The sequence below is a fragment of the Pseudoliparis swirei genome, chromosome 20 (assembly GCF_029220125.1).
Source record: "Pseudoliparis swirei isolate HS2019 ecotype Mariana Trench chromosome 20, NWPU_hadal_v1, whole genome shotgun sequence".
In the NCBI taxonomy this organism is placed as follows: Eukaryota; Metazoa; Chordata; class Actinopteri; order Perciformes; family Liparidae; genus Pseudoliparis; species Pseudoliparis swirei.
The window spans coordinates 25,156,395-25,182,043 of record NC_079407.1 but is presented as its reverse complement, the minus strand read 5'-3'; the positions used below and the strand labels follow the sequence as shown (position 1 = coordinate 25,182,043).

Here is a 25,649-nt window from a genome sequence, read left to right as displayed (position 1 = left end):
TTGATAAAAACATTTCGGTAAATGTGCTAGTTAGCCAAGAGGCTATTTTTCATCTGTACATCCTATGTTTTACACTTCTTGCTCTAAAAATGTATGTACCGGAAACTAAAATGAGCATCATCTGAAAAAAATATGCACGCGCATCTGTAAATGTCTAATTGATGCCTACTTTCAATCATAATTTTAAAAAAGAATGAAAAAAAAGAGAAAGACAATTAAAATATCACTGACGTTTATTCAATTCAGTTTGAAAGCTCCGTATGGAAATAAGAAGAAGTAGATTGTCAATTTAACCAATATACATGTGTGTGTGTGTGTGTGTGGGGGGGGGGGGGGGGGGGTAACATTCCCTTGGTCTATTCCCTCATATCTAAGTCACTAATAAGTCCTATTTCTTCACAGGAAACAAAGCAAAAAGAAGACGAGCACCTGATTCAGTCAATATTTCCCACTAGTCCATATTCATCTACATCCTTCCTCCTCATCCTTCCTCCTTATCCTTCCTTCTCATCCTTCCTCCTCATCCTTGGAAACAGACGACTGAGATGACACACGTTGTCAAACCTTCTCCGTAGTGGCTGTTTTCATACTAGTCACCGTTAGTGTGGAACCCAGATGAGGCCCCCCCCCCCCCCCCCCACCGGTGGAAGGAGCTCGGGGAGTGATTGATCGGGACTGGTGGACGATGCGCTGATCGCCTCGTCGGGTCTGTCAGCCGCAATATTGCTGCCAATGTCCCGGGCAACCGTCCACCGGAGATCCAGCATCTGTGGCCCTCAGAGTGAGCGATGAGACGGTCAGAGGATTGTGCGTCCACACACACACACACACACACACAGAGACACACACACACACACAGAGACACACACAGAGACACACACACACGCACACTTTCTCAGGCTCTTGCAGTTCAGGGTGACACGTTTTCGTCATTTATGGACGGATGTGATATCAAAGTCACAGTTACACTTCGTACTGATGAAGACAAACTTCTATCACAAATGAGCCAAATGAAAGATCTATGGTTCTTTTTTAAGAGACTTCTTTCTAAATGTGCACGAATACAAACGTCTGTTTTGATTATGATTGCTGGACCAAAGACTTGAATAAAGTCTTCAACACACTTTGTCAATACATTTTGTTTTTTTCCTCTTAAAAATGATTCAAATGCATTAAATAAATAAATAGATAACGCTGATTGTCGTTATGAATATCTGCAGTGTCAGATTAATTGTTCGAGAGGATCTCCTCCATCGTAACGTCACAGTTATCGTAACGTCACAGTTATCGTAACGTCACACTTATCGTAACGTCACAGTTATCGTAACGTCACAGTTATCGTAACGTCACACTTATCGTAACGTCACAGTTATCGTAACGTCACAGTTATCGTAACGTCACACTTATCGTAACGTCACAGTTATCGTAACGTCACACTTATCGTAACGTCAGTTATCGTAACGTCACACTTATTGTAACGTCACACTTATCGTAACGTCACAGTTATCGTAACGTCACACTTATCGTAACGTCACAGTTATCGTAACGTCACAGTTATCGTAACGTGTCGCAGTCGTGCTGCTCTGTTAGAAACACCCGACCAATGAGAGAGCTCGAATAACAATGAGGATGTGCGCAACACACACACACGCACACACAAGTGCACACACACACACACACACATTCACAAGTGCACACACACTCACTCACAAGTGCACACACTCATTCACAAGTGCACACACACAGGTTCACACACTCACAAGTGCACACACACACTCACTCGCAAGTGAACACACACTCACACGCACGCAAGTGAACACACACACGCAGGCGCACACTCACACACACGCAAGTATACACACACGCAGATGCACACACACTCACTCATTCGCAAGTGAACACACGCAGATGCTCACACACACACACACACATGCATGCACACACACGCACACACACACACAGCAGCTGACTTCCCTGATTGCAGACCCTCGGGTCTCAGGCGTGGAGCCAATCAGTGAATCAGCTGCTGCTGCGTTTCGTCTGGAATAGAAAGCGTCACACTCAAAGCGTCGGTTTTTAATCCTTCATTAAACTTCTGCTGCTTGTTTTCCTTCTGCTCTTCCAGGCCTCCAGGTCGCCGTCGACTCGGCGTATATAATTAAAGGCGGCAGGGCGCCGCCGCCCATCGGGCTTCATTACATCCGTGAATTACCTGCCGACCTAGAAATAGTTCTTGTGCGCGTCACACGACTCAGAACCAGCTCAGAGGATTACCGGACGCCTTGTTGTTCTTCCTCCGGGCGTTTTCATTTGTTTTCTATCGTCAAGACAATTATGTGTCCAAATATGCATTCGTGTGGGTTTTTTTCATATCAAAATCCCACATTTCTTCCTGTAAAGTGACTTGTTATCTTTCATGACTCATCTAACACTGTGAGATGATGGTTGTTGGGGGCAACACCACCGACTCTGTGTATGTTTACAAGCTGCAGACCTAGTAAACAACACGAGAAGCATTGAATTATGTCGGGAGGGAATGTGTTGCCAACATCCTGATATTCTATATATACAGTATATGTATATATATATACACATATATATACATACATACACACATATATAATATATATATATATATATTTGTTCACACATATATATAATGTACATATGATATGCTATATATATATATATATATTTATAGCATATTGGGATGTTGGCAACACATTCCCTCCCAACATATTTCAATACTTCTATATATACACACATATATATATATATATATATATATATACTATATATATACATATATATACATACACTTATATATATATACACACATATATATACATATATAAATATATACACATATATAAATATATACACATATATATACACATATACACACATATATATACATATATATGTATATATTATATATGTATGTATATATATATATTTATGTATATATATACTATATATACACATATATATATACATACACACATATATATACATATACATATATATATACATATATACACACATATATATATACATACATATATATAATATTCTCTCCACTTGCAAAAGGCTCAGACGTGCAGTGAGTGTCGTCCTTCTCCAACTCTAAAGCGCGTTAAAGTTGTGTTCTGGAGGTGAGAGACGTGTCACATGGCACATTCAACTTTACGCTGTCCAACTAAATCACATCAAAGGAGAAACACTTCTCCACCGTTTCACACTTCTCTCAGACACGTTCCCCAGAACCTGCTCGGCTGCAGCTCTACACCTCGACACGTCCGATAGCGACGCCTCAAAGAGAAGCGCGGCTGCAGCAGACGGGAGGTCGGCGCACAGAGGACTTTCTTCTTCTTTTTTTATACGCGAAAGGCAGTGATGGAATATGGAAGAACATTTACTGCAGTAGACTTTTGAGGTACTTTACCAAGTATTCGTTTAACTATTTATTACTAATGCAGATTTTTTTTAGTCCGAGAACTTCATTGAGAACTTCACATATTACAAAGTACACGGACATAAAAATAAGTCATTAATAAATAAAGAACGAAATGCATGTACTTTAGTGTAAATGATTTGCCAAGAATCTCCGTGAGTTTGGCTTTCCTGCTCTTCCCCTTCAAAATAAGAGCTCAACATTGAGCTTTATTGAGAGTCGCCTATCAAGCCAGAAACCCCGTTTTAAAAAGCGGTGTAGTGGAAAGCTCATTGCAACATATAATAATGATAACACGTGATGACTCGCACATAGCTGCACTGGTTTTGTTTTGCAAAGGTTGCACATTATTGTTTTGAAAAGATATGCAGTGTAAAACTCAGTAAAACTTTTTATTGCCAAGTATTTGAACTTGTTTTGTCTAAGTTTTTCACAGGTTGAACTTTATTGTTATTATCTTGAAAATATATTCAGTGCAAAACAGGTTAATTGAAGGCAAAATAAGCTATTTTTTGCCAAATATGTTATTTTTTGCACATACGGTCTTGGTATTCTATTAAAGTGATTGAAAACAGATTCGTTTTTTTGTCTGATGGAGCAATGTGGTTGAATTGAAAGTGATTGCAAAATATGAGTCACAAACATTTAGGAGAGTCAGTTATTTTGAAGTTATACCTCATATGTTTTAATATGTTGACGACTGTAAATTGTTCGAAATAGTTCCGCTGTGACCATTACAGCAGTTAAATGATACTTTCATATCAGACACGAGTTATTCAATCATAAATCATATCATTGAAAAGGCATATACTTCAGTGAAGGACTCTCAGAGGTCAACGTCTTGAACTAAATATTAAGTAATATCAAACGCCCTGGTTCAATGTTTCTGTGCGGTTATGAGTGGGAACGACAGTGCAGACTTTTCTCCAGACGTTGCAGCAGTTCTTGATTATTAAGAGTTAAACACGAACGAGATGGAAGATGGAAACGACTGCTTATAGAAGTGATGCGTGGGGAAAGGACGACGAGTGATTCAACACCATGACGACAGACGTTATAATACTTCTATCTGTGGAACATAAGGAAGACGGGCTGAGATTTGACAGTTTGGAGATAGATATTCATAGATATAAAAGAACGTTTGGGGAAATTGCAAATCCTTCGGGTCCGTTTATCAACTCCTGAGAGGAATGTATGACCAGGCGGGATCCATCACTTATACTCACGACTCAAAACTTCATTTTTCTTTCTCTTTATGAGTCTTTTCTATTCTTATGGAGGTATAATCAGAAGCAGTCAGCCACACAAGGCACCGGAGACCTTTAGCAGCATGGAGTCCTGGTCTGTGTACGAGTCCCACCGCCTGGTGTCTCAGAAGAAGACTTTAGAGACTGGAAGGGTAATGCTATTCATTAATGGTATTAAATAATGGTATTAAATGAGGGTATTAATGAATGGTATTAATTAATGGAATTAAATAATGGTATTAATTAATGGTATGAATTAATGGTATTAAATAATCATATTAATTAATGGTATGAATTAATGGTATTAATTAATAGTATTAAATAATGGTATTAAATAATGATATTAGTGAATGTTATTAAATAATGGTATTAATTAATGGAATTAAATAATGGTATTAATTAATGGTATGAAATAATGGTATGAATTAATGGTATTAATGAATTGTATTATTTAATGGTATTAAATGATGGTATTAATTAATGGTATTAAATGATGCTATTAATTATTGGTATTAATTAATGAAATTAAATAATGGTATTCATTATTGGTATTCATTAATGGAATTAAATAATGTTATTGATTAATGGTATTAATTAATTGAATTAAATAATGGAATTATTTAATGGTATTTAATGCAGATGGAACAACACACTAGTGAAAACTAAATGATCGATGGACTGAGAGAAAGCTGGCAGGTCGTCTTTCAAACCTGCAGAAGTTAGCACATGGTCGATAATATATATAAATATATATATATATATATATAAATATAATCGATCTCAATAGGCGTTGACTTTCAGAATCATAAGAGTTATTTTCTAAGTGGTGTAAACACCGTGTATCAGATGTAGTAAACATCCCAACGCGCTGCAGTAGAAACATCTCAGATGTTTGTTTCTGATTCCTAATCGATGTTTTGTCTGGTTTCTGTTTTTCTCTTAATTCAAAAGGCGCTCTCGTCTCCTGACGTCAGACGAGCCAATCAGGCTTCGACTGGGAGTCAAGCTGTGGAGTCAAATCCACTCCGTCAACAACAACAACAAAGTATATAAACACACTTGTGTCATATCTACTTCTCAATTCACACAAGGGTTTGTGTCTGTGTGTGAGTGTGTGTGTGTGAGTGTGTGTGTGAGAATGCGTGTCTGTGTGTGAGTGTGTTTGTCTATTTTTGTGTGTGTGTATTTGTGAGTGTGTTTGTGTAAGAGAGTGAGTGTGTGAGTGTGTGTGTGTGTGTGTGTGTGTGTGTGTGAGAGTGTGTGTGTGTGTGTGTGTGAGAGTGCGTGCGTGTCTGTGTGAGAGAGAGTGTGTGTGTGTGCGTGCGTGTGGGGGGATGTGTGAGAGTGTGTGTGTGAGAGTGAGAATGTGTGCATGTCTGTGTATGAGTGTGTGTGTGTTTGTGTATTTGTGTGTGTGTTTGGGTGTTTGTTAGTAAGAGAGTGAGTGTGTGTGTGCGTGTGTGTGCGCGTGTTTGTGTGTGTGCATGTCTGTGTGTATGTGTTTGTGTGTGTGTTTGTGTGAGAGTATGTGTGTGAGAGGGGGTGTGTTCGTAAGAGTGTGTTTGTGTGCGCGTGTGAGAGTGTGTGTTTGTGAGCTTGTGTGTGTGTGAGAGTGTGCGTAAGAGTGTGTGTGTGTGTGTGGTATGAGAAGCTGCAGCTCGACACAGAGAGCTGAATTACAAAGCCTTCTACAGGTTCTGAAAACGGGGGCCGAGTGAAAAGGGAGGCGGTCATCCCCCTTTTTCATAATCCTCCTCCCAGCACTGCGTCGGTGTGGTTGCCCAGCAGCACGTTGCCCCGCCTGGTTGCCAGCTGTGTGCGTGAACCTCACCTCCTTCTCCCCGCAGATGTTGCTGATGATGGAGTTGGAGGCCGGACTGGCGGAGGGACCGAGGACCGCCACCACGCCTTTGGACATGATCTGGCACACTGATGGAAAACAGAGAGAGAGAGAGGGATGAAGAGTTAACGCGAGGATTGAGAAGAGACGGCAAGAGAGGAGGGTCAGTCCGCCAGTTCCACCCAGAAAAGATCAAACAGGGTTCCTACATATGTTGACCAGTGGATTTAGACTTTTCCAGGACTTTAAACCAAATTTCCATGACATTTTGTGAAATCTTGGTATATACACAAATATTTAAGAACATTTAGTATTTAAACTAATTCTGAGAATTGAGAAGCATAAAGTGTATAACCTTAAATGACTCAAATGAATGAGAGACAATAGTTTGGATTAAAAGAATAACACATTTATGTCTTTTCAGTGATGAAAATTGCGCGCTGCGTTTACTTAGAGCGTACGCCGGCTTATATTTGTAAGCGTCATTCTTTTAAAAGCATTCTAATTATTTAAAATTCAGCGTGAGCACGTATGAATACGACACATTGACATGACTTTTCCAAAACTTTTTATTTTTTTTATTTTCTCCAGAACCTTTTACAAATGTCTCGACTTCTGCATGTTTTCCATGACCGTGTTCGAGCCCTGATGAGCGCAGATAATAATAACAGTAATTAGAGAATGTGAGTCATCCTCAGCCAGCTGGTGATGATGCACACGCTGATGCACCGAGAGCAGCCTCCACCGCCTCGGGGGAACCGAGTCGACACGCCTCAACGAAACGCGTTTAATAAGCCTCACATAGAACGAAAATACAAAACATCTGTAACAGTTTAGCGCCACGCCTTCCTTTTTGTAATAGTTGTTTTCATCCTGTCACACCATCTCGTCAATCCAACTCCCCTCACCTGCCTCTGATCACTCCCTCGTTAGTCCCTCATTCCCTTCACCTGGTCCTCACGCCCTTCTCACCTGCAGCCCATCCCCTCGTTAGTCCCTCACTATTTAGCTCCCTCACTTCCATGTGTCCTCTGCCAGATTGTCTTGTGTTTTCGTGCCAAGTTCTCCAGCGTTATTAGAGTATATTCCTGACCTGCCTGCCCTGACCTCTGATTCTCTGCCCCGCCCCTTTTTGGACTTGTTTGCTTCTTCGACTGATCTCCCGGTTTTGACCCAGCCTGTTTCCAACCAAAGACAGTATTCTTTGTTACTCCTGTCTGAGTCGTGCTTTTGGGTCCACTCTAATAGCACCGTGACAACATCGTCTAGAGAGGGTTTAGAAAGCTTTGCGGGAGGACCTGATATTCATATAACGTACTTTTATATAAGATACCAACATGGGAAGAGATGAACAGAGTAAATAGTGACAGACGGCAATAACCGGAGGCTTAAAACATGAAGGAGAATGCCATAATGACACTCACACACATCCTTGTTTTTCACATTCTACATTTACAAGTGATTTGGAAGCTTCACCCCTCGAGTACCGACGCATATCTGTAGACGTTTCAGGGCCTGTGACTCATGCAGCCGTCTGCATTAATATGTCCCACACTGCGACTGCATTGTGACTTTATTCATCCCCCGGATTCTAATTAAACCGCGACAGTCAAGTGACGCGAGGCCAGAGACACGAGTTCAGACGAGACGAGCGGCTCTCGTGTGCACACGACTAGCGCGCGACGATACCTCGGTGAGTGTGTGTTATTGGGGGGGGGGGGGTGGATCCAGGGGCAGTGAGTCGAATGATTAATAAGTAATCCCGTGGTCTCGCTGACATTGTACACACACACACACACACATGTGTAGAGTGCACGCACACACACACGTGCACCTGTCTGCATGGCTTCACTAAATTATAACGCTGAATGATGAGCCGGCCGACATGCCCCCCCCCCCCCCCCTCTGCACAGCTGCCGTGTGTGAGAGAATGTGCACGCATCGACACGGCCACATTTAGTTGGTACTACCTGGACACGCATGTTCACGGTGTCCATTAAAGCTGAACATTCACATTTTCACACACACACACACACTCTCTCGCACACACATTTTTCTCTCGCACACACACATTTTCTCTCGCACGCACACACACACTCTCTCGCACACACACATTTTCTCTCGCACACACACATTTTTCTCTCGCACACACACACATTTTCTCTCGCACACACACATTTCTCTCGCACACACACACACATTTTCTCTCGCACACACACACACACACATTTTCTCTCGCACACACAAACATTTTTCTCTCGCACACACTCTCGCACACACACACACATTTTCTCTCGTACACACACACACACTCGCACACACACATTTTCTCTCGCACACACACACACATTTTCTCTCACACACACACACATTCCCTCTCGCACATACAAACACACACACTCTCACACACAGGACCCACATGAAAGGTCTGCAGGAAGCCAGAGAAACGGACACGGGAGGGGGAAGCGCCTTCAGACAGAGGGGGGAAGCGCCTTCAGTTGGTTCACGCGTTCGTTACTTCGAGACTGGATTACTGCAACTCCTTATTAGCAGGCTGCTCTAATAAATCTCTTAGGTCCCTCCAGTTGATCCAGAATGCTGCAGCTCGTGTTCTCACTAAAACTAAGAAAAGAGATCACATCACTCCTGCACTAGCTGCTCTGCACTGGCTCCCAGTAAAATCAAGAATCACTTTTAAAATTCTTCTCTTAACCTACAAAGCCTTGATTGGTGATGCTCCATCATATCTTAAGGAGCTTGTCGTACCATATTGCCCCACTAGAGAGCTACGCTCACTAAATGCGGGACTACTTGTAGTTCCTAGAGTCTTAAAAGTAGAATGGGAGCCAGAGCCTTTGGTTATCAAGCTCCTCTTTTATGGAACCAGCTTCCAATTTCAGTCCGGGAGGCAGACACAGTCACCTCGTTTAAGAGTAGACTTAAGACCTTCCTCTTTGACAGAGCTTATAGTTAGGGCTGAATCAGGTTTGCCCTGGTCCAGCCCCTTGATATGCTGCTATAGGCTTATAGCTGCCGGGGACGTTTTAGGATGCACTGAGTACCTATCTCCTCTTTTCTCTCCTTAAGGATGAATTTTCATCTCTCAATCACACGTTACTAACTCTGCTTTCTCCCCGGAAGTCCTTTTGACTTTACGTCTCATGGGGTCATCGGACCCTATGAGCAGCATAGATCTATCTGCCTGATGGATCGTCTGGGTGGAATTCCTGCTCATGACTACGCCACTGTCCTGTTGAGACTCCGCCCACTCCTCCTCCCCACCGCCATCTGCCTGATGGATCGTGGAGGTCTCCATCGTGGAATATGCCTACTATGAACTATTCATACACTCTGTCATATTCATTGAATGTATTTTAACTCTAAATCTGTCCTTCTGTACACATTACATCTATTGCATCTGTCCATCCTAGGAGAGGGATCCTCCTCTGTTGCTCTCCTCCAGGTTTCTTCCTTTTTTCCCCTGAAGGGTTATTTGGGAGTTTTTCCTGGTCCGATGTGAGGTTTTGGGGCAGGGATGTCTATGTGTACAGATTGTAAAGCACTCCGAGACAAATTTGTAATTTGTGAAATTGGGCTATACAAATAAACTGAATTGAATTGAATTGAATTCAGTCGGGGGGGGGGGGGGGGAAGTGAAGCGGCGCTGGAGCTCTCGGCTTTTGTGGGAGTTTGTCGGATTGAAAACCAATGCTCACACTTCTTTGTCATAACCGGTCGGTATCGGTTGTTTTCTGTATTGATCGTGGATCGTTTTCATAAAAAATCAAACAACCAAACACAACCACCGCCGCGAGGTGTGTGTGAGGCGACAAGTCATCGACCGGCACACCGACGCTGGACAGTGAAGTGGGAGCGTCGATAGATATTAAATATATATAGACTTGTGTTGTTAATGGAGTCGCCCTCAGTGAAGCCAGGGTCACGTGACTCGGAACCTCTTCCTGTCATAACCCACTTATTAAAAAGCTCCGACCACCTCGTCCCCTGAAGGTCGCCCGCTCCGACAAACTGTACGTCGAATCCTCCTCAGGAGAAACAACGTGTGTGTGTGAGTCAAAGTATCCACTATACAGTCAAAGAGAACAAAACACACAAACACACACAACCCAGTAGACACACACACACACACAACCCAGTAGACACACACACACAACCAAATCATTTCACTTCAGCTCTCAACACGAAGATGACGCTAATTTTGCATCCCCAGTCCACTATTGTCCCTGTGCCCAAGAATGCTTCTCCAGCATGTATGAATGACTACCGACCGGTGGCCCTCACCTCGGTGGTCATGAAATGCTTTGAGAGGCTGATAAAGGACTACATCTGCGCCTTCCTCCCTTCCTCCATGGACCCGCTGCAGTTTGCTTATCGCCCAAACAGATCCACAGATGATGCTGTCTCCCAGGTACTGCACACCACACTCTCTCATCTGGACAGCCAGAGGGGGGGCTATGTGAGACTGCTGTTCATTGATTATAGTTCAGCTTTCAACACCATAGTCCCTCCAGACTGGCCGGCAAGCTGATTGAGCTGGGACTGAACACCCCTGTGTGCTTGGATCCTGGACTTCCTGACCGCCAGGCCACAGGTGGTCAGGGTGGGCAGACACACCTCCAAATCCCTCACCCTGAACACAGGATCCCCCCAGGGTTGCGTCCTCAGCCCCTACTGTACTCCCTGTACACACATGACTGTGTGGCCAGGTTCAGCTCCAACACCATCATCAAGTTTGCGGATGACACAGTGGTGGTGGGCCTGATCTCCGACAACGACGAGAAGGCCTACCTGGAGGAAGTTGCTGATCTGTCACTCTGGTGCCAGGACAACAGCCTCATCATGAATGTCACCAAAACTAAGGAGCTGATTGTGGACTTTAGGAGGTACAACAACAGAGGACGTACTCACCACTGGGGATTAACGGGACTACTGTGGAGAGGGTGAGCGGGTATAAATACCTGGGAGTCCACATCACCGAGGATCTGACATGGTCAACGAACACAGACACTCTGGTGAGAAAGGCAAGGCAGCGCCTACCACCTCAGGCAGCTGAGGAAATTTAAAGTTTCCCAGAGGATCCTTCAGTCCTTCTACTCTGGAGCTGTAGAGAGCGTCCTGACAGGAAGCATCACAGCCTGGTTTGGCAACTGCTCCGCTCAGGACAGGAAGGCTCTGCAGAGAGTAGTGCGTTCGGCTGAACGCACTATTGGAACTACACTCCCACCCTGCAGGACTTGTACACCAGGAGGTGCAGAACCAGAGCCGGCAGGATCATGAAGGATCCTCACCACCCCAACAACAGACTGTTTCAGCTGCTGCGGTCAGGCAGGCGCCTCCGTAGTCACGCTGCAAGAACAGAGAGACTGAGACGGAGTTTCTTTCCTCAGGCCATCAGGACTGTGAACTCCGACCTCACCAGGACCCCCACATAGACCCACACAACTGCCCCTCTTAGGCACACACACACACACACACACACACACACACTTACTGTAAATATTGTGTTGTTTTTTATTGTAAATAGTGTGTACTTGTTGCCCTTGCACATTCCTGCTGAGCATTGCCACTTTCATTTCACTGCACACCCTGTGTGTGTATGTGACAAATAAAACATCTTGAATCTTGAATCTCATCTATTATGCAATTATTTCTTCTTGACCATAGAAATGTTAAAGCAGAGACTCTTATCTCGGTGCACTTGAGGGAAGAAGGGGGGGGGGAGGGGGTGACAAGCTGGTTGTTTAAAAAAAAGACATTTCTTTCTCCATCTTGAGTTTGTCTCATCTCACAAACTTTGAGTCTTCTCTTAAATTCAACATATCCCAAACTAAAAGACGTGATGATTGATTTTTAGAGAGCGTGCCCTGCACACATGAGGTTGTCTCCATTAAAGGGACAGTGTGTGGAATGTGTGGAATCCTACAAATATTTTGGGACAACTATTGACCCCAAAACTGAGTTTTGACGCAAACTGTGAAGCCGTGTGCAAAAAGGGGCGCCGGCGTTGTTTTGTCGTCTTTCCACATGATATTTCCTTATTTTATGCTTTTGTTGAATCCTTCTTTGGGTCGCGGTTTGGAGGCCCGTCTGCAAAGGACATAAACTCTCCACTTCAGATTGTGGTCTGAGTGGAGAGTCCCAGCTGAGCTCAGAGTCCCTGAACACAACACAGTTACAGGTCGACTCCCACCTCTTTACACAGGGAGATTCAGCCTCTTTCCCTCTAGACCACAGGTGTCAAACACGAGGCCCGGGGGCCGAATCCGGGCCCGCCGCGTCATTTCATGTGGCCCCTGACATCTTGAAAGACACACGATCACCCTTTCTTCAAGAAATGTAAGAAAAATACCCTGTGCTCTTATTTTGAAGGTTTCAAATGAAATGGATGTATGTTATACTATAAGAGAAATGTTCTTATCTACAAAATTTCTACACTCAAATAAACAATAATTAAATGCAAATAGTTATTTAACATGTCGGGGATTAGTTTATATGTTTCAGTTTTAACCCTTTGATGCCGATGTGGCCCACGGTGAAGACGAGGTATTTAGGACCACGGTGCGGAACAAAAGCGTTAAATAAAAAACAGCTTTTGCTCCAGCAGTCCTCTTTCAGGTGAACACATTAGAATGAGAACACTGACTCGTGGCGTTGTTTGTGTTGATTGTAACGGGTGTCGAGATGAATGCCTCCCTTTCCATCTGTAACAGTTTAGCTCCACGCCTTCCTTTTTGTAGTAGTTGTTTTCATCCTGTCTCTAACTATCATGTCATTCCAGATCCTGCTTCCCATCTCGTCAGTCCAACTCCCCTCACCTGCCTCTGATCACCTCGTTAGTCCCTCATTCCCTTCACCTGGTCCTCACGCCCTTCTCACCTGCAGCCCATCCCCTCATTAGTCCCTCACTATTTAGCTCCCTCACGTCCACGTGTCCTCTGCCAGATTGTCTTGTATTTTTCCGACGAAGCCCTCAAGCGTTCCATTGTTTGATTATTCTGTCTGGTCCGATCTTGACAAACGCCTTCAGTAAATATTCTTTATTTGAATTATCTGTCTCCTGAGTCGTGCATTTGGGTCCATCCTAATCCCGTCGTGACACCATCGCAAACCGAGTCCACCTCTCTGCTTATGGATGACTTTTCATCTCTCCATTGCACACATTGACTAATTCACTCCCCCCCCCCCTCCTCCCTACTTACTGGTTTCCCCCATCTCGTATTCGCTGTCTCTCAGCAGTTCGAAGATGTCCACCTCCAGCTTGCCGGTGGTGGAGCGGTTGCTGCTCCTGTTGATCCTGTCCTTGGCGAGCGTGATGGCGAGACGCTCGCCCCGGCTGCACTCCATCGGGTCGTCGAGGATGGCGGCTGAGGAGAGAGGAGGGAGGGGCGTAGGAAAGGAGCGATGCGTGTGAGGGGATTAAATATTCAAGTTTTTATTTGTCATTTGTGCCTTTGGACCAACGGTCCAGACACATTGGACATCTGGTGCACGGCTCTCCCGAGTCAGCGGTTTAGAAATAACACTATAATAAGAAATATAAAGAAATCACTAGAAGGTCGACATATGTACAAGAACAAGGAAGGTGCTGGTATGTAGTTTTAAATTACAAAAAGGAAGACAAAAAGCTGATACGCACATAAAATCTAACATTTAAAGCCTTTTTTTGGGTTTATATATCTTCAACAAAAGTTAGTCTGAAAGCTTCTCCTAAATTGCATAGATTTAATAATATTAATAGATTTTTGTGCTCACTCCCCTCCATTACACTAGATTGCTCCCCGTGGCATGAATTGTTGATAATAAATACATACGGCTTTTAGTGGGTCGAATCTACATTTATCTTTTAAAAGGTGAGTGCTTATTTAATTTCCCAAAAAAAGAAAAAAAAAAGCCAGAAAACTAAAAAAAAGCTTCGAAATATCATAAGTGCTGCACAAATATGAATTCCTAACAGACTGCTTTATTCTCAAGAGCGCAGCATGAATATACTTTCATAACATTCACTGCAGTGAAAGCACTCAAACATGTCTGGAAGCTCCAGACGCGACGGCACCGAGAGGACGCGCTCGTCTGAGACGACAATAACGTCAAAATCAAGCCTTACTTTTCCATAACTTTTTTAGGACTTTAAACCAAATTTCCATGACCAAACATTGTGTGAAATCTCGGTGTATACATGAAAAAGTGAGAACATGTCGTATTTTATACTAACAATGAGAATTCCAAAGCATACAGAATATACACAGCGTGAATTAACACGTGAATATAACACATTTCCATGACTTTTCCAAAACGTTTGTGATTTTTTTTTTTCAGGCCTGGAAATAAATATTTTTAAATTCCAGGACTTTTCCAGGTTTTCCATGCCCGTACGAACCCTGATGACAGTTAGATGTGAGTCATCCACATTCTGTATGAAATGATGATTCTGTTCAATGTAGTATGATCATGGGGGAATCTGATGCCGGTCATGTGTTGCCATGACAATCATAAATAGACTGGATGTAGTTAATAAGTATTTCCATTCCTTCTTCATTCAAAAAAACTATTTAAATCCCTAAATGATGCATGATAACTATGCACTGGTACATTTGTATGCACTTCCTAGACAATAATAAAAGACTAAATGTATGCCGTGACCTTTCTCTCCCCCCCCCCCCCCCCCCCGTCGACAACGCTCGCCATGGGTCACTTTCCTATCTCAGGGGGGCATCATGAAGGAGTTATGCTTAGGGCACCAACATGGCGAGCAGCTGCACTGGCTAAGCCCCAGATGTATCAAAATCCTAGAGACGCCCCTGGTTAAAAATTGTATAAATGGACGCCACGGTATGTGAGGTACAGTATATGAGGTATTTTAGGTATGTGAGGTCTGTGAGGTATGTGAAGGATGCGAGGTATGCGAGGTATTTTAGGTATGTAAGGTATGTGAGGTATTTGAGGTATGTGGGACAGAAGAAAGAATTGCTATTGCCGTCAGAATCAAAGCACTCGGACCACCACCTGTGTCAAGGGTCTCTGCTCCGTGGGCGTTGGTAATGGAGAACTATTACAGGTCCAGAGGCTCGCAGTGACTTACTGAGCGAGAGATGTTTTTTTTGTGTGATAGCAGTTTGAAACGTCTCTGAAAAGAGGCAGCCAAGGGTAAAAAACTCATCATCCTTTCTTTTTTTTTTTTTTAAAGATCTGCCGGCTTCTCTATTAATTAAATGGCCGCGTCTCTCTTTCCATCAGCCCGGGTGCTAAACGCAGATCAAATGAACTAGTGTGCTTCTCCCACTGTACAAGGTAATTAATGGTAATGTTCTCCCCGACTACGTCAGGGATTTAATTGGGGTGAAAAAAAGTAATCTGATAGGAGAAGTGGGGGCAAATAGTTCATGGGGACAAGGGACCTTTGATCAAGTCGAGCTGTACGGAAGCAATTAAGTCATTTGGAATCGCAGTCATTTTAATTGAAAATTAATGTATACGTGTTCTCAATGACTATTATAACCTTTTGTGGCGGCTTCTCTTGTCTAAAGGTGAAATAACTCATCCATCGACATGAAGTAGAGGGATGAGTTATCATGCCGTGACAAAGACAAATTCATGTTTTATTCCACGCCGTAGCCTCTTTGTTCTTTAGTTTTTTTCTATAGTATTCGATGATATATCAACTTTCTTTTCAAAACCAGACCCTCGAGGAAATATGAGGCCTTCTAAAAATCATTGTGAGAAGATGATGTTGATACCAAAGCCCAACATGCATGTCGGCCAAGGATGCTCCATCCAGTGTCTTGTTGCGTTTATAAGACCTTTCGGTGCCATTCTCACATCATACCCTGGCCCTTAAAAACAGATGTATAAAGATTAATTACACTACTTTAATCCTCTTTATTTCCTCGCTTTCTTCTGCTCTAGAAAAAGGGGCGGGGCTTAAGAACATCCGTCATCCAATCGGCTTTCCTGCCCGTTAATGGAGACTTCCTGCCCAGCGCCTCCTCGCTTTTCTCCTCTCAGCTCGACAAGAAGTGTGTGTCTCCGTGTGAGTGTGTGTGTTTTTTTAATTTATGATGATCATAACGAAGAGACGCGTTTAAAGAGATCTCAAACACGATCTGATTCGTTAACCGTCCGAACCCCAAAACCAGCCGGAAGCCGCAAAGGCCGTGACCGCGCCTTCCTCTTCCAAACGTGATCAGTGAAGAGACGAGACGGTTTAGATTTGAAAGCATATTTCCAGAATCCCTTGAAGGACATAAAAAAGGTGCAAGGTAAGCAGATCGGGAGGGATTCGATTGCCTCTCGACGCGGCAATGGCGCGTCCGTGGCTCACGGCGGCGTTAACGGTACATATCTACGTTAAAAAGTGCTGACGGGGCGATCAGTGTTTACTTGAGGGGGGAGCCGGAGGACGGGTGCCACGTTTTCCGTGTCGATGCAGTCGGTCGGGCGGCTTTAATGAGCCGCGTGCGGAGCGTGAGGCAGCCAGTGGGGCTCGCGCACACGCACCATCGGGCACTAAAACGCCAGAAAGAAAGGAAAAGCTGGCATAACAAAACACGGAGAGGGAGAGCGACTTCATTCTTTACTCAGGCAGACAGCACTCCATGAGACATTTACATCACACAAAGTTGTTTGCTGCTTTATTAATGTTCAGAATGTTGAGTAAAGCTCCTTTGAATGGTGACATTATTTCCTCTTTTCGTTTTGAGTAAGACTCAAACAAGTATTCAACCCGACAACACCAGCCCAGTGTCGTCAACTCTTTACCAATGGAAGCAGCGCTCGCTCAAAAGTTGCTAACTCTAGCGTGAGTGTAACAGTTTAGCTCCACACCTTCCTTTTTGTAGTAGTAGTTTTCATCCTGTCTCACTAACTATCACGTCATTCCACATCCTGCTTCCCATCTCGTCAGTCCAACTCCCTTCACCTGCCTCTGGTCACTCCCTCGTTAGTCCCTCATTACCTTCACCTGGTCTTCATGCCCGTCTCACCTGTTGCCCATTCCCTCATTAGTCCCTGTCTACTTAGGTTCCCTCACTTGTCCTCTGCCAGATTGTCTTGTGTTTCTCAGACCGAGCCCTCGAGCGTTCCACAGTGTGTTTGATTATTCTGTCTGTTCCGTTACTGACGACGCTCTCAGTAAAGGATCTTTATTTGCATTATTGTCTCCCGAGTCGTCCATTTGGGTCCACCCTAATCCCCCCATGACAGTGAGAGCAGGTCCACTGTTGTGTGTGTGTGTGTGTGTATATATATATATATATATTGATTGATTTTTTTCTTCTTGAATAGTTGAACGTCCTCCAGCAGCTGGACGTCCCGGACAGTTTCTCTCCAACCTTAAAAAAACGAAATCGCAATTTTGATTTATTTTCGAATCTGTTCGTCAGGTTAAAGTTTTTTTTGTGTTCGTTTTTTTCGTTATATTCTAAAATAATAGAATCACATTTTTGGGGGATCAAAACATTATTATTTTCGCTATATTTTTTTTAGAACATCAAAACATCATATTTTCGAATGTTATGAGAATTCAACCAAAACTATCGAAAACAATATAATAATCTTTAAATAACAATCCTCCTTATAAGTTATAATTCGTTAATTGAGTCTATTTCCTGTGTGTGTTTTCTTTCTGTGAATGAGAGAGAGACAGAGAGAGAGACGTGTGCACTCCGAGCCTCTTCAGCCGTAAAATAATGAAGATGCAATTTTATTTCATTTTCAAATCTGTTTGTCAGGTTAAAGTTGTTTTAGTGTTTGTTTATTTTGTTATATTCAAAAATAATAAATTATTTTTTTTGGGGGTCAAAACATTTTATGAAGAAAATTATTATTTTCAAAAAAACTTATTTCCCAAAAAAGTTTTTTCCAAAAATATTTTCAATAATTCAAACAATTATAATTATATATATATATTATAAATTATTATTTTCTTTGTCAAAATATTTCATTTTATTTGTCAAAACCCTCCCTTTAATGTGGTGCTACTTTAGGTGAGTAATCTGATTGGACGAGGAGCAGACAAATTCATTTTGAATCTGTAAACGTGACAAACTGGATTAAACGCTCCTTCCCCGTCTCCTGGCATCGACTTCTACTTCATTAGAAGTCGGCTTGTTTTGTTGTGTCTGATTACTCCTTCCTGTCATGTGTCTAGATGTGTTTTTACTGGACTCGCGCCAACACACAGAAACAGAGCGCAGGTTTCATTTATAGGGCTTAAAGAATAAAATCACAAAGAAGCTCCTGTGGCCCATGTCTTTAAATAACACAGCAGCTCATCAGCTAATCAACCCCTCACGTAGCACGTTGACCCATTACTTCACCTCTGCCCATCATCATCACCAACGCCAGCGTTTCCATCTTCTTGCTGTTAAAGTACCAGATTCCATTCACTGGTTGATGTAACTAAACATTCATCCTACAGGTGCTACCGTGTCTGATTTAAACTGTCACTATTCTGCTCAATTTAAGGAGGCAATCAAATGAAAAGACCTCAATTTAAAGTAGAAGTCTACCTATTAATTGAGTGAGTCTGTACATGTGGCCCTCTTTTCATTGAGGGATGTTAAAGGAGTCGGGGGGGGGGGGGGGGGGATTCTCTCCTTCAGCAGTTACACGCAGGTCATGAAAGTTATCCACTAAAAAACACGCGCTTTACTAACACCACTGTTGAAATTCACAGATTATAAAATCACCGACTTCCCTTTAATGTCAAAGACATTCTCGGGGCATGACTTCAAATGTGATTTTCTTTTTTTTTATCCACGGAAAATAACGATTATACATCAAAAACTCAACTAACGTCTTATTTTCAACATTCTAGAAAACAACATTTCTCATTTATTTGATTGCTTTGACATTAATTAGTAGAAACTCTACACAGCCAGTGCAGCCTGTTTACTTGAGTGTGTGTGTGTGTGTGTGTGTGTGTGTGTATGTTGACCTTAACACCCATGCATTCATCAGAGGATCACTGTGCCGTGCATCACGCTCGTCTAACAGATGTTTTTTGATTCACTCGCAGCAGCGTGACTGTGAACTACGCCGCGGCCGATCCGCCGGCTTGTGTTACTGCCTGGCGAACACGATTGCTATTTTCCACACTTTAATCAATCTCATCCTGCAACCCCGCCGCGTGCACTCCGAGGACGCAGAGGTGCTCTCACACATTATAAAAACCTTTTCTCACAGAGGACCCGTCGAAAAGAAACTGATTTTTTCCTGATGTGACAATGTAATTACAGCCCACACACACACCTATCATAATAATATGGACGTATATATCGGGTCTCATTAACTTCAGGCCGACTCTACAACGTCTGACATGTCACTTAATGCAGTTTATTCATCGTGTGTTGTGACCGGAGGTGAATAGGAGAAATAGTTAAATCCATAAGCATCTAATACAATGATACGCAGTCGATAACTAGAACGGGCACTCGGTAGAGCGCATACCTTCGCATTTCACAAGATTGGGCATTGAATTATGAACATTTTGGCATTAGTTGCATGCCAATTGGAAAACAATTGGTAAAAAGAAGATGTTGACCTTTTCATGACCTTGAGCTTGACCTTTGACCCGATCGATCCCAAAATCGAATCAAATGGTCCCCGGATAATAACCAATCATCCCACCAAATTTCATGCGTTTCGGTTTAATACTTTTTGGCTTATGCGAATAACACGCATACAAATAAATAAATAAATACACAGCGATCAAAACATAACCTTCCGCATTTTCAACGCGAAGGTAATTATGATAATAGATGTTGAAATCACAATTCCTGTGAATAAAGGAGAAGACTTTTCATAGAGTCCCTCTGGGCCTATGAGCGCGAAGAAGCCTTTTGTTTTCCGACGTCCTTGAACAAAAGAACTTTCAAAGGCCGACGATAAAAAGAGTGAAATAAAGAGATGCCGATTATAAAGCTGTATTCTCTTCCTGATGGTTTGTGACAGCGTCTCAGCAGACTTCTTCTCCACATTGTCTGAGACAAGAGGGACAATCAGAGAATCAAAGCGTCTCGTGTTGCGCTCACAGTAGCCGGGTCATGTCACCATCACGCAATCACACCCTCACACCAACATGAGTAGCGCGGGAAATATAGTTGATTTTTAAAGACTAAATCATCATTAATGTGGCTGTAAAAAGAACAGGGTTCATACGCATGTTGACTAATGGATTTCCAGGATTTTTCCATGACCAAAAATGTTGTGAAATCTCAGGTGTAGACATTAAAAAGTGAGAAAATTTCGTATTTAAACTAACAATAAAAATTCCAAAGCATACAGTATATATACCGTGTAAATGAATAATGAATATAACACATTTCTATGACTTTTCCAAAACTTTTGTGATTTTTTTTCTTTCTTCAGTGACTTTTCCAGGCTTGAAAATGAATAATTTCAAAATTCCATGACTGTACGAACCCCAACATGATATTTATTTTTAAAAATCAAGACAACTTTTAAAAGCATCAGTGGTCTCTACTGTATTTCTCAAATTCTCCACAAAAAAAGCATGCAGTAAGCCTGAATACACGGCAACGTGGTTGTGGATGAGAGAGACGGTCATGAATCATAATGATATCTGCTCATGTTTTATGTTGTGTTTTGCAAATTTTCAAATGAAGTGTATCTAAATACAGGTTATGTATTTATGATCCGAGTTGGAGGCTCATTACAGTCGGCAATAATAAGCAAAAGTTTTTATCCAGCATGTGTGTGTGAGGCCGTGTGTGTGTGTGTGTGTGTGTGTGTATTGAATGCATTTGTGTCTAGGGAATAGTTGTTTATATAATGCTCACCATTTAATTTCTGCTCCTCTTCACCTCATTACCTGGCACGTAGCTTTATAATCATATAATAACAGCCAGATAAGTGCAACTACACGGAGACTCCAGGAGGTTCATGCAGAAAACTGTTTTACCGACTCACTATTTATTATTCAACCCAAAATCAAATGAAACTGAGGATCACGCCAATACGTTGGTTGTAGAGCGCATGATCAAAGATTAGTGGATAACTTATGGAAGATTTCCTCATTGAGATCATTTGTGTTTTCGATAAAACCTCTGACATCAGCATAATGCGAAATATCATTTTAATGAGCGGTGAATAATCAAGTCACGTCATATAATCAGTTTCAATTCAGTTTATTTGTATAGCCCCTTTTCACAAATTACACATTTGTCTCGGAGTGCTTTACAATCTGTACACATAGACATCCCTGACCTTTGACCTTTGACCTCACATCGGATCAGGAAAAACTCCCAAACAACCCTTCACGGGGGGAAAAAAGGGAAGAAACCTTCAGGAGAGCAACAGAGGAGGTGCAATGTCTTACCGGAAGAGCGAGATGATGCGTTCAGGAGCAGCTCAGGTAATCATTTCTCGATCGCGATATTTTTTTTTGCAAAAGCAGTATTTTAAAAAGCAGCTATTCTTCACTAAATACGCACAAAGATGGAGCGATGCCGCACGCTAAGGGCTTGAGCTTGTTAGCTCACAGATGAAAGACAAAAAAAAATGAAATATTTGGCAACGGTTGTATTTGGCACCAACTCAGAGACTCTGCAGATGGTCTCACGCGCTGCAGATGTTCACGGAGTACGACAGACCCATGGACGCACACCGCTAAGATTCCCCGCCTGTTGTTGTTGTCGTTCCTACATTAGCAGCAGAGTGTTTCCCAAGTCTCGCCGCACAATGACTTCTGATCAACCGAAAGTACCGAAGTTTTTCCGAAGTTTTTTTTCTCTTCTCCATTACAGGACGTCCACGACGAGTGACTCGTGTCAGCGGAGCGCTCGGATTGATGAACGCCGACGTGGCGAGGTGGGTTAGGGAGTGGCGGTTTGCCAAATGATGACAAAAAAAACGATGGTGGGAAAAAAAGAAGATAAAAAGCTACCGCGGTGGGAATCGCATTAATATATTATTTTTTTGGTGGGGGCTACAGATTCACCCATTTAGAGAGGAGTGCAGTCTCATCTCTTTATCTCATCCGCTGACAGACTGATGCTGCGATTTTGTCCAATTCCGCTTCGCTCCCACCGGGGGGGGGGGGGGGGGGGGTTGAACAACTCGGAAAAAGCAATTCATCAGCGCACGGCCCACTTATTTCTACTCTCTGGAATCAGCTGAGCCGAACACCGTCGACGTCTTCATGGACATCCCTTCTGAGTACTGTACGGCAAACGGTTCAACGAGGAGGAATGAGTTATTTCTGCCGGGCGCGGTGATAGAGAATGAGTAACGGTTATCCTGGGAGGACAGCGGGGGAGGGGCAGGGGATTTGTGTGATTCACGGGGCGCACGTGTGATTCGTCTCCAAGAGCTCAAACGCACGGGGCGTCTAGTCTACTCGCATGACTATTTGTGGTTTATTCGCGTCATTTGCACCTTAAAGGGGGCGGGGCTTATCTCAGTGGCTTGTCTCCGTGGAAACAGTTATCATTTCCGCTATCCACCACGGGAGAACTAACCGCGAGTTCTGCTTTATACTCGTTGACGACATCCTACAGACGTCAGAACATCTAACGCCCTGGTGTTCAGGTTCATAACATTAATATCATATATATAAAAATATATATATACAGTATATATATAAATATATATATATACAGTATATATATAAATATATATATATACAGTATATATATATATATGAGTTCAAATATTTCAACTTTGGCGAATGACGCACATTTTTCACTTCGCTCAATTTTCATCATTCGTGCCGCCCGGCGAAAATTCACGTCAATCGCAACCATTGCCGTCCGTGCGTTGACTTTGTGAGATCTACTAAATTCTGAACTCCTTTGGTGTGAACGCAGCATTAGAATCGACGAGTAGAGGAACTTTGTAACTTTAGTATGCGTCTTTTTTGTAATAATTGAAAACGAAGGCCGGGGCCACTGCTTCTTTCATTTAAAAATTTAGAAGAAATTACCTTTAAGCTTCATTTAATTAGACAGATTGAGACTTTCTGCAACAATAACGTTTTTGAAATCCCGTTCGCCACGCTAACAATTGACAACTGACAACACAAACAACAGCTGGTAACGAAAAAAGAAAGAAAAAAAGTCTCCACACTTTTTGGTGCAAAAAAAACAACAAGTCGGGGAAACGGCTTTTTTTGGGAACATTAATCGTAACAGCTGCCTGAGCGATGGTCCAATTGTGGCCTCGGGAAGAAAAAGTTATCGCTGAACCCCCGACAGCGCCGGCAACGCATGACAAACAGTACGACCGCGAAGGTGTAAAAAGGATATCTACTTATTGCGTGGTGGCGTTATTGAACCTTCAGGATTTATAGACCCGGAAGAGACGGAAAACCTTCACTCCTTCGGCTCTCACGATGCGGCAGAACGCATCGGCGTGGTCTCAGGGCATCTTCAATCAGAGAGGACACGCCTTCCACATCTCTCAGGCTCATACAACTCACACATACATTTACTTTCTGGTCCTTTTAACCCCCCCCCCCCCACACACACCTCCTCAGTCTTGGTGCCAATAGGAGGAATTAAAGTCAACGTAATGGACCTTTTGTGACTAAAATGAAAGAGATGAGGAGCGGCGAGAGTTCCTTTTAAATCGGCCCGTCGGTCTAAATTAGTGGAGATGAACGACGGTTTGGGCCGGAGGAGTCAGAGCGACGGATTCGGGAGCAGAACGAGACATTTAGGGGGATACTTAAGAGGCCGAAATGGATAGAAAAGGAGAGCCGTGGTGACGGAGATGCTGATGGAGAGAGGTGAAGAAGACAAAAAGACGAAAAGACAAACGACCGAGAAAGACGCGCCGTCGGGCGTGCGACGGCACTGGGGCAATCTCGGCGAGGATGATGAGGATGAGGAAGAGGAAGAGGATGGTCATTACGATTAAAAGAAAGCGCGTGATGGCGGCGGCTCGACTTCCGGAGCCGACGGGGGCGGAGGACGGACGTCAGTCGGCATATCTTCCCTCAACAGGCCCGCTGATAGAGCCACTGGCATGCAATCGTGTGGAAGGTCAAGGGAGACCAGCGGTCAGTTTGAAGAGAGAGAGAGAGAGAGAGAAAATAAGAGCACGATGATGATGAAAAGAGATTTCTATTGTTAGACATCGGCTCTTGTTATCCAGAAAGTCAGTAAGTGCTTCTCAACTCCATAGAAACTTCTAGACTATACTTTTTATATATATATATATATACAGTCACAGCCTGAAGTAACAAGTTGGTGCATGGACTGTAAAAGCATGTATTATCTGATGTAACCTCAGAGGCACAAATAGGCGAGGTGCAGGCGGAGAAGAGCTTCTGGGGTTCTAACCTGCAGCCATGTGACCTTTATCCTTGATGACGTACGGGGGATGACGGAAGCACCTGATTCATAAGACCTCACAGAACTCTGATTCACGGAGCGGCCCCGATCACTGAGCTGCAGGACGCCAAATGACAAGATGGTGAAACATTCTCTGAAAGCAGCTGCTCCCCAACTCATGAAGGCACACAGCTGTGTGCAGACTTTTCCCTGTTTAAGGGAGGCGAGTGTTTAACGAGACGATCACCCATGTGATAGGTCACGGTATGTTCTAGTCCATGCTCAGCCCACCGGCATCTTCCTCGACCACTGGTTGGGCAGATTCAGACGTCGGCAGGAAACGGTACATTTGAACTCAACTGTGAGATTTAAGATAATGTTTCAGTGTTTGTTTAATTAGCCTGAATCAAACTTTTACACTGTGCTGAAGGACCTGCAACTTGCCATGTGTATATATATATATATATACATACGTATATATGTACATATATATATATACATATATTTGTACATACGTACATATGTACATATATATACATATATATGTATTTATATATATATACATATATATATATACACTACCGTTCAAAAGTTTGGGGTCATCCAAACAATTTCGTGTCTTCCATGAAAACTCACTTTTATTTATTAAATGAATTGAAAATTGAATAGAAAATATAGTCAAGACATTGACAAGGTTAGAAATAATGATTAATATTTGAAGTATTAATTTTGTTCTTCAAACTTCAAGCTCAAAGGAAGGCCAGTTGTATAGCTTATATCACCAGCATAACTGT

The 25,649-nt window shown here is 42.8% G+C and overlaps 1 protein-coding gene across 1 annotated transcript in view; it reads right to left on the bottom strand.

The window, feature by feature from the left end:
• Nucleotides 1-24,430, bottom strand: part of LOC130211330 (glutamate receptor ionotropic, kainate 4-like) — a 90,082-nt gene extending 65,652 nt beyond the window's left edge. The window contains exons 1-3 of the mRNA XM_056442069.1: nt 24,343-24,430; nt 13,762-13,926; nt 6,533-6,630 (exon numbers count right to left, since the gene is read on the bottom strand). Coding sequence (XP_056298044.1) covers nt 6,533-6,630; nt 13,762-13,926; nt 24,343-24,430 — 351 coding nt within the window. The remainder of the gene's footprint in view (nt 1-6,532; nt 6,631-13,761; nt 13,927-24,342) is intronic.
• Between the last annotated feature and the right edge of the window lie 1,219 nt (nt 24,431-25,649).